The sequence below is a fragment of the Solea solea genome, chromosome 8 (genome assembly GCF_958295425.1).
Source record: "Solea solea chromosome 8, fSolSol10.1, whole genome shotgun sequence".
NCBI lineage: Eukaryota > Metazoa > Chordata > Actinopteri > Pleuronectiformes > Soleidae > Solea > Solea solea.
This window is the reverse complement of record NC_081141.1, coordinates 16,154,750-16,169,195: the sequence shown is the minus strand read 5'-3', so window position 1 is coordinate 16,169,195 and position 14,446 is coordinate 16,154,750. Positions and strand designations below refer to the sequence as shown.

General features: G+C 38.7%; 1 protein-coding gene across 1 annotated transcript; it reads left to right on the top strand.

Annotated features, from left to right (window-relative positions):
* Positions 1–2,448: 2,448 nt before the first annotated feature.
* On the top strand, positions 2,449–12,228 carry mrps27 (mitochondrial ribosomal protein S27). The gene is made up of 11 exons (XM_058635085.1): positions 2,449–2,558; positions 2,728–2,805; positions 6,429–6,499; positions 6,580–6,638; positions 7,221–7,335; positions 7,892–7,970; positions 9,016–9,131; positions 9,309–9,411; positions 9,504–9,649; positions 10,885–11,049; positions 11,803–12,228. The coding sequence occupies exons 1-11, from the start codon at positions 2,486–2,488 to the stop codon at positions 12,049–12,051; spliced, it is 1,254 nt and encodes a 417-aa protein (XP_058491068.1). The 5' UTR covers positions 2,449–2,485; the 3' UTR covers positions 12,052–12,228.
* Positions 12,229–14,446: the final 2,218 nt, after the last annotated feature.

Genomic DNA, 14,446 nt, shown 5'->3' with positions numbered 1-14,446 from the left:
TATTTCATCTAGTATTAAAAATTAAAAATAATCTGCACTTAATAATAGTCCAATAAGTCATAGTGCTGCTTTATTGGCTGAACAAAATGACATATTACAGGGTAATCCTGATATAATTTACTCAGATCTTTACATATGCCATTTTAAAAATAGGCATATAATGGGAAACAACCTTGACCAAATGCAATTAATTATCAATTAACTGGAATAAAATGTGCAAGATACTCTCATAAATGCTGCAGTGCATATTAGGGTACTTTAATTTATTGTATTTTACAGTAAGTTCTAGTATTTAATTGTGTTTTTTAATGTGTACAGATTTTGTTCCCTCATTAATTCTGTTTATACCACTTTTTTTTAATACTGCTGACTCAAGAAACCTGCACAAAGATTCCTCGGCACTTGATATACAATATCTCATGTTCGATCCTTGTTTATGCCGTAAATATCAAGCCCATACTGTATATATTCTGGTCATTCTTTTTAACTTTTTATAGTCGTTCTGTTAAAATCTTTCTATATTGTGCTTTGCCATTATGTGGAAATGCATGTTTATGCTGTGACCATGTAAATTTCCCCAATGCAGGACGAATAAAGAACTATCTTATCTTACTTTAACAATGCATGTACGAATGGCAAATACAATCTTGAATCTTGAGTAAAGAATAGCTCAAAACGTCACAAAAAAAAACACAATTGCTCATAACAAAACCCTGTATACATTTATAGGCAGTTGTATGCAAGTTTTGCTGAATACCCACACACTAAACTGACTTATATAGTTGTATATAACCTTTTACAGCACAGTCTTCGTGTTGTTGTCCTATATAACACAATTGATTTTAGATTATAGGGAAGTCCGCACCACGTACACCACTGTAGATGAGTTAAAGAGAAGAAGCATGTTTGAGATTGGTTTCAATTAAAAGCACATACTCTTGCAACATTAACTTAAAAGATAAAATAGAGACTCTTGAACTGGGCTTTATTCTTAAGAGAGCAGTATGTTTTAAATAATGGCTTCACACTCTCAGTGCAGGTAATCGGCCAGCTTCCTGTTTTGCTGGTCAGAGAGAAAACAAGATGGGGCTAAAATTCTTCCTCGTTTTGTTCAACAAAAGTGTCCCACCCCAGATTTAACCTGTTGTCCCCTTTGACCCACAGCCAGGGAGATTACTGTAATCACAGCTGATGACTGTCCTCCTGTGTGGGGAACAAAAACACTGGCTCCCTGACAAAGAGGTTACAGAGAACACATTACAGGTCAATGGCTCTGCTACCCAAATACACATTTTGAGTCAATATTGACAAAGCTCAGCATATTTTTATCATGCGGTTATAGATCTACTTTATTCTTAGAGTGCGTTTTGGATGGAGTGTTCCTAAAGTTTTAAACACGACTGGACAAATCTAATTTCCGGACAATCTTCAGGAAACCTTGTTCATGATGCCAAATTACTAACTTCTGGGACTTTTCATTGCTATCTACTGCTTCAGGCTAAAGTGGATTTCCTGCACTTCCACTTCTGTCTATTTATCGGTCTCCTTCTCTAAATAAACAGCACCCTCTATTGTCTGCTGTAATTTATCAGCCAAATACATATAATCACTTTAAAATTATTCAACAATTAATTGTCACAAAATTGCTCCAGCTTAAATGCTCTTCCTGGTATCCACCAGTTTAGCCCCCATTCATCATAGATGTGACAATAAATGTATGTTTTACTCATGCCAGTGTGTTTAGAGTTGTATAGCATTTTAGGTTTTATGTCAAAAGAGTTTGTCGGAATGTTTTTGTAATTCAGACAGAAATATTACTCACTTTAACCATATTTTACATTTACTAAGGTTTTTATTCTAAACTGAAGTGAAATGTTGTGATGAAACCTTGTGATTTGCGGGCAAATATTTTCTATATATTGAATTTGGATTGACTAGATAAGGAGAACGAAAACCCAAGAGGACTGGTCAAATTTGATTAAAACATTTTTGAATAACCTTAATAAGTGTACATTCCGCGTTTATATAAATAGGGCCTTGTAACTTTGAACATTAATAAACATGAACTTTTACACATGACAAATTATAGACAGCATGTACCACGGGGAGAAAAAGAAAAGTAATAACAGCTTACATTGTATTCCAGTTTAAAAGGCAAACAAAGTGCAATTCAGCGAGGCAGTTATGGTTCATGTGCTTCAGGTGCCAAAATGTTGACGTCACTGGGGCTCACGTGCTAAAGAAAATGAGTGCTAAACTAAAAACGTTTATTTATTTATTTATACATAAAGATATTTAATATTTTGACGAAAAAAACTATTAAAAAATTATTAAAAATACATCATTACCAAGCGACGTGATATTACCCATCGATTCTCGCTTTTGGTATGACCCTCTACGTCAGAAATCTCGAACTCAAGGAGACATGCAGCGCAATCGTGTTACTACCCCCCCGCTCGCAGCTCCACAATGGTATCGTCCAAAGATGGCGACCTCCGTGTTGAAGCGATGTGTGACTGCAGTTGTCAAAGTTAAACGTTTTTCTCCGTCTTTTTCAGGTAAATTCACGGCTCATTGACACCCTGAGGTGTTAAAACACAGTTATTATGTCGTTTGGAGTTTGTGAAGCGTGTATATTTTGTCCTGCTCGTACACGACGTGTGAGTGTGTCAGTGTCAGTGTGACTTCCTCCATTTGACCTGATGGACTGAGTTTTGTGTTTTGCAGCCAGAAGATGGTTGTTGTCAGCAGCTTACAGCGACAACACAGTGTGGGAGGCGAGGGACAAACATCCTCACTCGCTGGGTAAGTTCTATAACATGTTATGTTCCCTATCACCACACCACACCACCAGACATTAGCAGTTGATTAGGTACACCATGATGGGCTGAGCTTACATTTGGCCCTTACTACTGCCTGGTTTGGCAAATGTCAGGACAACCCAGCATGGTTTGGCTCATTGACTCTTGTCTGTGAGATTGTGGTCCATAGTGATGTCAATCTCCTGTTGTACCAGAATACCACATCACTAAATTGTAGGTGTGGAGACAGATTGTGTGACATGTCATGGTCATGATACTCTATACTCTATGTGTTGTATTTAATCCTCCGACCACCACAGGTAGCAAGTTTTCAACCCGCTTTTGCACTCTTTAATAGACAAGGAAACTGTGTATTGTCTCATCATAAAACTGGGTAGGTTTTACTATGAGAGTTTTTCTTAAATTAGAAAATTAGAAAAAAAATTGGGTTGAAATCACCTTGCTCACGGTACCTCCAATGTATTGGAAAGTGTGTGTGCTCAGGGTTCTCCGGTTTCCTGCATTCAGGTAACATGTAGATTTGGGGATTAGGCAAATTGGACACTTTAAATTGACCGTAGGTGTGAGAGTAGATGGTTGTATGTCTCTGTGTGGCCCTGTGATGGGCCGGCGTCCAATCCAGGGTGTACCCCGCCTTTCGCCCGCCGTCATCTGGGATTGGCACCAGCGCCTCTTCTGACGAAGCGGTATGAGATGGATGGATGTGCTTGTCACCCAGGTGTCAGGATGTGTATCATATTACCATAATCTTGCCAATACACAGCCTTAGAGACTGAGGAGGCCACGGAAAGACATTGAGCTTGTGATTGACAACAATTGGGCTGGGCAAGTCAATTCCAATTCGTCATTACGTCATTTTCTTCATTAACAATAAAAAGAGATTCAATATACGGAATATTGATATAGTGTTTTAGCATTTAGTGGTGTGACAATAATACGATATTATTAAAAGCACTTGCAATAAGTTAATCCTGGTGAATTTATATTATCGTGTTAATTGTGAATGAAGAAAAACATCAATAATTCACATGTTTGACTTGGAAAATTCTGTCTCACCAGCATACAATGCTTGTGATCTATTAATGTGCCTCTGAAGAGCTGAATCTTTCCTCATGACTTATTAATTTATTTATTCATTCATTCATCATCTATGATCCATTAATTTATTTTTCACTAAAAAAATATGTATCCTATCTGCAATGTCTCTGGCCACCGTAAGTGCAGACAGAAGGCTGGACCTGTTTAAGAATCTAAAAAAATAAACAAAAACATTTTCAGTCATCGCAATAATATTGTTAATCAAAATTATTTTGCTCAGGATAAACTTGACATAAAGCTTTAAAATCATTCCATGACTATATGATTACACAAACCCTTCTTGAGATATAATACAAAACTTCTGTTAATGCACATGTTCAGTTGCTCGTTGAGGCAAATATCTTAGCCAGCAACTCCATGGATTCAGGCATGTAGACATGGTGAAAATGACCTGGAAAATAAGTAATGAGGAAAATAGGTGATTCATGAAACATTACAGGGTTGTTGATGCCAGAAGCTCTGATCTAAGTATTTCAGAAACTACTGAGCAGTTGATCAGGGATTTTCATACACAAGCACCTCTTCGGGTTAGAGAGAAATGGCCTGAAAAGAGATAATTTACAGGAATCAGCAGTTGTCTCAGCATAAATGCCTTGTTGATGCCAGAGAAGTGTGGCCAGACTGGTGCTAAATGAGAGGAGGGCAACAGTAAATAAACAAGGTTACAAACAAGGAATGCAAAGAACATTTCTAAACACACAACAGGTTAGGTATTATGTGTTTGTAAGAAGTGGCAGGTGAGTGTATAACAGCTTTGAATGTTTTACCTCAAATAAATAATTTTCTAAATATATCTAAAAAAATATCTTTTTAACTCAAAATTCAGTTCAATATTTACTGTGTAGCCTGTATTGCCACACATCACAATCAAAACAGTAACTACTTTATTCTACTGCAAGGATAAGAACATAAAGCTATGAGTTGCATTTTCTAATTTGCATAAAAGATGGAATAATCGGAGATAGTCAGTCATCATCTACCGCTTTATCCTCCACCAGAGGGTAGCGGGGGTGCTGTGCCAATCTCAGCTACATCGGGCGATAGGCGGGGTACACCCTGGACAGTTCGCCAGTCCATCGCAGGGCCAGACACAGATAGAGACAAACAACCATTCACTCTCACACTCACTCCTATGGTCAATTTAGAGTGTCCAATTTACCTAATCCCCACATTGCATGTTTTTGGACTGTGGGAGGAAGCCGGAGAACCCGGAGAGAACCCACGCACGCACGGGGAGAACATGCAAACTCCATGCAGAAAGGCCCTTGTTCCAACCGGGGCTCAAACCCGGGTCTTCTCACTGCAAGGCGAGAGTGCTAACCACTACATCACCGTGTAGCCCAATAATCGGAAATAATTAAATTATTTTGAATTGTGATTTTGAGTTATTTATACCACTTTATCCCAGTAATTATCATGACCAAATTGGAACAAAACAATTATTAAATCGCAAAGGATATCGGGCAAATCGTAAACCTTTAAACATTTGTATGCCAAAAAAAATACATTAAATACATTAATTAGTTAGAAAAAACTTATAGCAGTGGCGTCAACATTGTGTTTTGTCTAGATGACATCACGGGACAAGTGTATGAAAATCCCAACTGATTAACCGTGAGAGAACTACTTTAACATCTTGTCTAACCACAGTTAAAGTCACTGAGATTCCACAGTTTGATGTGACTGTGGAACTAATTGAGGTGTCTGACCTGCACCTGAGACATCTATCACATGATTGGCCTATTGACCAATCACATAAACTGGTTTTGAAGTGTTTGGTGTGTACCGTCACCTAGATGTCAGTGTAGATTCTCATTCATCCAGGAAATACTGTAGTTATCCAAGGGTCACTGAATCAATAGCAACTGGACTTGAAGGTTCTTTGAAGACGTATCACCTCTCATCCATGAGGCTCCTTCAGTTAGTAACACAGCAGCCACCTAATCTGTTTTCAGTGTATGCATAATAGAAGACAAGTGAAGTAGGGCTGGAACAATTAATGTATTACTAAATTAATTGGTTTGAGGGTTTTTTTCCCCTGATTTTTCAGCTTCTTAAATGTGAATATTTTCTGTTTTTTATTTAAGTAGATACTCCTTGATATTATACTTGTTCTGCTTTTTGTGTGTTTAGTTTTGTATAAAACAGACGTCCTTTTTAGATGCATGAATAACTTCAGTGCTCAGTATCAGCTGTTCATGTGTATGCATTTGATCAACACACGATGGCAGTGTAACGCTGCAGCCTCCTTGATTTGGTGACTGTTCAGTAGTGAAGGGATAATTATTACACACAGAGTATCATAGCTCATTATTTATTTATTTAATTATCGTCATTGCTGACACAGATGTTTTAAAAATGTAATTGATTAGCAGGGATGATAAAGCATTTGAATATATGACACAAATAGATTTTGCTTTTTTCGCCTTGGGCATGTTGTGACACAAGTTATTTTGATTTAGTTTGTTTGTCACATGATAAAACATATATATTTTCTTCATCTTTCAGCTGAACTGGCTGCCACTATGGACAGAATATATGAGAGGAAACTCCCAGTCAGCTCTCTAACTGTGTCGCGGGTAAGCTGAATCCATTTTTAAATGGAATATATGTCATTTGTATAGTTTGTTATTTATTTTTTTCTCTGCTTGTGTTTCAGTTTGTTGACAACATATCGTCTCAGGAGGAAGTTGATACGGCAGAATATTACCTTTACAAGTAAGAAGAAACTGGCTGCGTCTGCATTAGTGTATCAGATATCTCTCCTGTTGCCTTACTTTTCAACCTTGGTACCAACTTCTGTGCTTTTCTTGGAATGAATTGTTTGCTTTTTTTTATGTTGTTTATGTTCAGTCACATGCTTGTCTTTGTTCAGGGCAACTCCAGACCTTTCCTGTTTACTCCTTTCTCTGGAGTCTACACTTTAGTGTTTTTCCCCCAATTGCACACAAAGAATCTTTTACTTTAAGAATGTTGGAATAATTATTGTCAAAACTAGGAATCGGTAACAGTGGTATCCAAAAGTCCTATATATCGTGCTTCACTATGTGCAGACTGTACAAATGTTAATAGAAATAGAAGAATAGAAGAAGGCATCATAAAATAATGGTACATCATTTTGTTTTTCCACAAAGACCACACAGAGGCAGAATAAAAACATCAAGAGCGAAGATTAGATCCTCCAGCTTTAACATATTCAAGTGATTTTGATGTCTCTTGCATTTTAGTTGTTGTGTAGATTTTGCTGCTAAATATTTGACAGCAGATTTTTGAAAAATGATGTCTTCCCCTCCCCCCCAGGTTCCGTCACAGTCCAAATTGTTGGTATCTTCGAGACTGGACCACTCACAGCTGGGTCAGGCAGTGTCTGAAGTACGGAGCCAGGGAGAAGGCCTTGTACACGATTAAAAACAAGGTGCACAACATGTTCTACTCTCTCTGGTATGCAGATGAGGCTCATCATCGAAACGAGAGGGGGAAATCTAATCCCAGTCTCCTGATTGGGGCTGACGGCTCCACTTATCTGCCAGTGTGAGCGATTATAGATCCCCATCTGAACAACACAGATGCCTTTTTAAACTGATGCGAGCAGAACAAATAACATCAAACATGTTTGACAGTTTCAGTACAAACGTGCGTATTGTTCTTGAATGTGCCGTAGTATCTGGTATACGCTGCGTTATTTTAAAAAGCAGAGGCCTCAACCAGGCGATGATGTGTTTACATTGAGGATACAGCAGGGTATACGCTGCCTGTATGGCCACCTCTGCAGTTGTTTAGATTGGTGTCAGTAATGCAATAGGTATCCACAGTTGTTATTGTTGTGAGATATTTATTACATATATCACTTCATATATAATCATGTAGAGTAAACAGAGCACAGATAAACAATGTGGAAAAATCTTATTGTTATGCATATGATGTGACTGTTCAAACTAAGTGTGTGAGTGTGTGTGTGCGTGTGTGTGTAGGTCCAGTTTGGAATATTCCCAGATGACTTCACCTTCAATCTGCTCATAGATTCTTACATTAAGGATGGAGACTTTCAAAGTAAGCCCTTGTCTTAAAAAAAAACAACCAAAAAAACTGTCTCCCAATGACAGATTTAGGAAAAACAAGGCTCAGCAAAATAAGTGAAATAAAGTACAAGGTCTTGCAGATTTCCAAACACATTCTTGTTTTTTTGATTGTTGCCAGGAGTGGAAATAAATGTCAAGTCAATCAAATCATTTTGGAAGCATTACATTGTTTGTAGAAGGGGGTATATTTCTGTAATAGCTGTATACAGTAAATCGTTAATCTGGCAATTTATTTATTTTTCAAAATCGCATTAAAAATCAAAACCAGCACTGAATTGACCCTTGTACCAAAAACCATATTCTTCAGAGTAATGACTTTACAGTGTTGACACATTCTTGTTGCTTCAATGGTTGGATTCACTGACTCTCTTTTTTGACGGTGCTCAGACACATTCCACATTACAACATAATTTTTACCATCTCAGGTTCACATAAGAGTAGTGTATGAACAAATCAACAAATACATTTTTTTTTTTGGACATCTTCACACATTTGTAGTGATTTGTTGGCCCCTGTTGTCAATGTGAAGTCCCACACATTTGAATACATAAAAGAAATACTTTCAAACTATAGTTGATCAAATCCATGAAGAAATTATGGAAACAAATAAACAAAATCAGGCAGATGAACGTGGGAAAAATATAATTGTTCATTTTGTTGTCACTGCAATCCATACATGTGGTTTGGGTATGGAGAATAAACTCCCTGCTCCCCTCTCTCCCTCTTTTTTTCTATGTGATTTACTTCTTTTTCTACAACTCAAACATTTATTATTAATTATTAACTGTGCTATTATTTTGGGGGTGATAGGAGGCAGATCTAGACAAAGAAAGCACATGAAACCTTAAATCCATTCACATATACCCTTTGGTCTTTTTTTCTAAGATGGAGGAAAAGCTTTTCCACCGCTCTCACCTTTTTTAAAAATGTTATTTTACATTCGAGTATCTGAACAAGCATTTGGTACAGCTGCCAAAATGATTATATACTTGTGACGTGTTGTGTTTGTTGTACAGACGCGTGCTCTGTGGTTGAAGAGGTGATGCTTCAGGAGGCCTTTGACCTTCCCTCCACACAGATTCTCTCTCTGTACACTCTGGGCACGTTCCTCTCCACCAGACCACAGCTCACTGTGAGTAAAACCACAACCGTAGAAACATGGATGGTGTTTCGAATATTCTTAGTCTTGTAAATGCAGTCACCGATTAACTCAAGTTCTCTCTGAGTAAAGTCTGAAAGCTCTAGTCAAAACCACGGTTTACTGTCGTTTAATTTTGAATCCAAATAAATTGAAATGCGGACCTTGCAGGTGTCACAGCAGCGAGCACTGGGAGCATCACTGCTCATCTGTGGACTAAATCAAGAAAACACAGTCGGCCTCAATGCTCAGCTACTTGGAAACACTCTCTTAGGTGTGTAGGTTTGTTTTTTTCCCATACTGTGATTAAATTGCTCTAATTATGCTACTTTGTCTTATTTATTTTCCTCTGCTTTTCCACCATAGGCAAAGTAGAGTTTTTAAAGGGCATACATGCTGTGTTCAGAGGTATGCCTCTCTTCTGGGGTCGGGGATATCTGGGCCGAGCACTGGCTGTCATGGAGAAAGTATCTGCTGCTGCTTCTGGTGACATCAAGCTGTCCAAAGACACAGTAAGGACATGGGCATTCAAAGGTCTGTTGTAAAATGCAAAAAATGCTGTCCTCGTAGTGTGGTGCCAGGTATGGGCACCACACAAAAGGAAAAATATAACTTGGATGTGACTAGTATTGGCCTACAAAACAGTGTTTTCTACAGTCTGCTTGATTAAGTCACAGCCGATTCAGTTTGTAATATCACACTCATCTGTGGGGTTTCACACAGCATGTTATCCCTTTTGTATATTATATACATGTCCTTAATTGAGGCATCAGAACCAGGACTCATAGGATGAAAGAATGCTACAATATTATATTAGCAGTTTCCTCCTTTATCCTTTTGTTTATGTCTATTCAAATGCAAGAAAAAGAGTTCTTTCTGAGCAGTAAGACAAATCCCATTTTGGACATACAACAAACATGACTTAAAATCAGTGACAGCATACAGACGGAAAAGAAGAATACAGCTAAAAAAAAGTACACCCTGTCACACTGCATTTCTCCCTGCACTCATTTAAAATTCTGTCATAGATCTGCTGCGACTGTGGGTTTCACTTCAAACTAACTAATTTCCTGAAGCGTTAGATTATTATTGTGAGAGCTTTTTCTTGTGTTTAAAAAAAGAAATACTGCATTGTCTCAACCACACAAACAGGAGAGACAGGCCCTTGTTACTCTCCAGGACACAGACGTGTGGTCCATCATCTGAGATGGAGCACACATGCTGTCATATTGTTATTTTTACATATATGCATGACACACACACAGCCGACCTGCAGCGCCTCTAATGTGGCCTGCGCTGTCCAGTTCAATAGGTAAGATCTCGTTCACGTCTAATGAGATTTTGAAGAGCCTGTAGCTCCGAACATGTCTGTCAGAATTACTGCAACATGAATGAAACGGCCAGTGAGACGGCGGCGCGGCAATAATGTAGACGGAAGAGATAACACCACAGGACAGAGAGGAAATATTACATCTCGCATTAAGGTGTGCTGGTCACTGCCTCAGGTCGCCGTTAATCCCACCTCTTCCTACGATGAAGAAGTGAGTTGTCATGTAAGATTATCAGCCTCTTTCATCATCACATGGCTGTTCTGCAATTGTGTTATGATTGATATTCAATATTAAACTGTCGCTCAGGTAATTTAATAACACCCAAAGACTCCGGCTATATTGCAGAGGACTTTGCAGACATAAGAAAGGAGAAATATCATTCCGAATTTGTTACATTCATTTCAATTAATTTTCAGCTGGACTACGTGAACGACGTGCTGCAGGAACTGTCCTCCACCTCAGACTCTGAATCCTCTGGAGAGGAGTCCGAAGGTGAGGAGGACAAGAAGACAGAAGACGCAGTGGATGAAGAGGATGAGGCTGAGCGGGCTCAGCTCCCTCAGTATATCAGCAGATTCAAGGTGGGTGTTTGTTTCTCACTGCAGCTGTGTTTACAATTTTTTTTTCCTACTCGGAGACGAGTCAGTAAACGAGTAATGGACAGGATTTCCTGTCACAACCAAAGTGCATCTAATGTTATCATTATTTTCACAGCAGTTTAGTTTATGTAAATAGTTTCATGTGACAGTCACGGTCTATCACATCTCTTAATATCTGGAGAACAGCCAACACTTAATAAGCAGTAGCATCTACAGCAGGTGATGACAGATGCTGGTATTGTATTTTTGGGGTGTTTATCTTCTTGAAAATGCAATCCTTCAAATGTGGCCCTAATTCTCACTTGGAGAAGGTCACTTATATCTAAAAAAAAGAAGCATTGTGTTTGTGATATGTTAGGAATACCATAAGGGAAATCGTGAGTCTGACCTGGACTTGCAGACAAACAGATTAGATTAGATTTGAGTCAGCAAATATCAAGACATCACGTTGGCCTTTCATAACATGAACCTCTATTTTCAAGCAGTAAACCAAGGCATTCAACTGGTGACGGTGGATAGAGGTGCTCAACAAGAGCTGTATCAATGAATGAATGAATCAATACTTTTCCACAAATTAAGAATTATTTTTTGACAATCAGTGATTCAATGAAACGGCTTGAAATACTTCTTTTTTTCAGAGAAGCTTCAAATTTGTATTTAATTGTGTTACTTACTGTAAGTCCTTTAAAGGAAGAAGTGAGGTCACTCTTGTTCCTTGTTTCCTTGACTCTCCAGGAACTAAACAGCCTGCTGGAGTCTCAGGGTAAAGTGGAATCTGCCTCCTTCAAGGATATAGTGACCGATTTTGCCCAGCAGAACCTGGCCGCTGCAGAGAAAGTGGACTTGGAGGAGTACGAGGAACGGCTGCAGGTCTGGGAGGCTGAGAGGACGCAGCTGAGCCAAAGAGAAAAGGAGTTGAAGGCCATTGCTGAACAGGAGAAACAGGAAAGGTTAGCTGCCAGGGCTGCGGCTCAGCAGGCATAAAGACACTGAGATCACTGAGTATGTACGTTTAAAACGTGTATACTTATAAGATAAAGAGTTTTGTTTTTGTAAAACTGTGAAATACCAACCATGTCATCTAATTTTGTCAGTAATAATCATTATATGCCAGTGTATTGTCACAATAAAATAAAGTTCCATTTTCATTTGGGTCAGAAATGCTCTCTCGCTCTCATTTATTGTGGCCTGTGGGATGACATCATCATTATTGGAGTGGCAGGCATGCTCACATCAATTGTAAAGCCTGGTGCTTCAGTGACCTCATGTAAGCAAAAAGAAGGAGAAACTGGGAAAAGCTCTTACCGTCACGTCCACATCCTCCCACTCCTTTTCCTCTTTGCAGTGAGTGTGTGTTTTCTCACAGGGGTGACTTTTCTGGTTGCCCATATAGAGATAACCCAGTTCAGTGCAGCGATGGCAGAGACATCTCTGTTCACAGAGGAAAACATGCATTGTAGATCCAGGATATACTGAAATGCCCCAAAACACCAGCGTGTGAACGCAGCACGAGCCAAACAAATAAATGGCACACGTGAACATGCAAATGGACAAAACCCTACATTGTTTATGCTCTGCAGAGAGATAAGATAATGGATCTTTGGAGAGGGGGGAAAAATGCCGTTGTGGTAGCGCACATAATGCTTTCAGTCCACATTATGTGGCAGCTATTCAGTATTCAGAGCATGATCTTGGGAAAACAGTGTGGTATGCAGTTCAGTATGAATGAGCGACGCAAAATACTAAAACAAGAACCATTGTGAACCTGAGGCTCCGTTGTGACTGGCTTGAATAACCAAAGTTTCCTCATTACTATGACTTTTTTCTTTTCTTTTTTTTTTAAACTGGCTTGTCCTTGCAGTAAAAAGTGAAAATAAGTTTAGTAGAAAATGCCTCCGCGTTTATTTCATTCTTTCATTAAGCGTCCCAGTAAAGCGTGTGAGTGAGCCAGCGTGCACAGCAGCAGCTGGCTTTAATGTTATCAATTACTCCTGTGAGTTTCCTTCTGTGAGTCACTGGAACGGTCCACTGAAGTATAATACCACTGTCATAGTTGATCATCAACTCGTCATGATGTCATCCTGCGTAAATGTCTCATTGTCAGGCGCAGGTCACATCCCATTTAACCCAAAACAAAACTGTGTTACTCCGTCTTCCCTTGAATGAAAACAGCTCTAAGATAATTTTATTCCTCTACTGAAGATAAATATGCTTTTAAATATTAAAAACGGCTAAATATTACTGTTAACTCTTTTAGGAACGATAATCAAGTTGTGTATATACAGCCATGGATTGATCAAAGTGCTCTTCTGAGTATCCCAAAGCAACCTTGTGGTTTGTAAGAGTGTTTTTCTTTTTCTTTTTCTTTTTTTTAGCTCTATTTGCACAGAAAAATAAAAGGCTTTTCAGTCAGATCAGTGTTTGTTTTGGTGCTTTTATGGGCTCTGTTGACAAAAAGAAAAATGCAGAAGAGAATCAGCCTTGTGCCTTCACTGTTTATCATTTTATGGCAGCGATAGAAGATATTGATTATTTGATTTTCCCCCCCATTTCTTTCCTTTGTCAGTGGTGCTTTTAGCACGAGGATGAATGTTGCAATAGCTCTTCTTGTTGATGCATTAGTGACAGTTGAGTGGAGAGTTGAGAACAAATGCACTGACAAAGTGTGTTTGCCAGAAAATGAAACGACCATTGCATTTTCAGTGTCTGCAGCTTCACTCCACAGGCTGCAAAACGCCCAAGCTTTCTCACTCTAGACTCACCTCTAATCTGCAATAAAGAGGGCCATTCACTGCTCTTCAGTGTCTTTTTCTCAATCTCAATTGAACCCTTTAACCCCGATTGGCCCTGTTAAGACCGTAATACTCGCAAAGCAAGTCCTAAATGTGTATTTAAGTGCAAAAATGAATGTTTAGAAATGGCTTTTAATCTTTCTTGGGCTCATTTTCGAATGTTGGACTGGAGGAAAACAATCATTTATATCATCGTAAATCCATTTTTATAGTCCTTTGAAAGGGGACAAGCTACTGAATCATCATCCCATTTGGTGTACAGTATGTGTAGTCAAGGATTTGCTGAAGGGGATCAATGGAATCTGTGTACATGGAATCATCGTTAGCATGGTGTTATCTGTCAAACAACAACGAAAACAGGCGAGGATAGAAATTTCCCTTTTCTCCTTTTGGTTTACTCAGGTATAGTAACACACAGTATTTCTATCACTGGTTATCAATCTCTGAAGTCCCCAGATGTCCTTAGACACCGAGAACATGCATATGTATTTAATTATTGTGGAGCAATAGTTCATTCTCTGAAATTCTCTGATAATATGGTCAATATCAATAGGGTATAACAGGTTGTGTTTTGAAAGCAAAAGGTC

Coding starts and splice junctions, on each gene's coding strand:
- mrps27 (XM_058635085.1), top strand. CDS start 2,486: ATGGCGACCTCCGTGTTGAAGCGATGTGTGACTGCAGTTGTCAAAGTT. Junction 9,132..9,308: donor CCACCAGACCACAGCTCACT/GTGAGTAAAACC, acceptor CGGACCTTGCAG/GTGTCACAGCAGCGAGCACT. Junction 9,650..10,884: donor TCAAGCTGTCCAAAGACACA/GTAAGGACATGG, acceptor ATTAATTTTCAG/CTGGACTACGTGAACGACGT.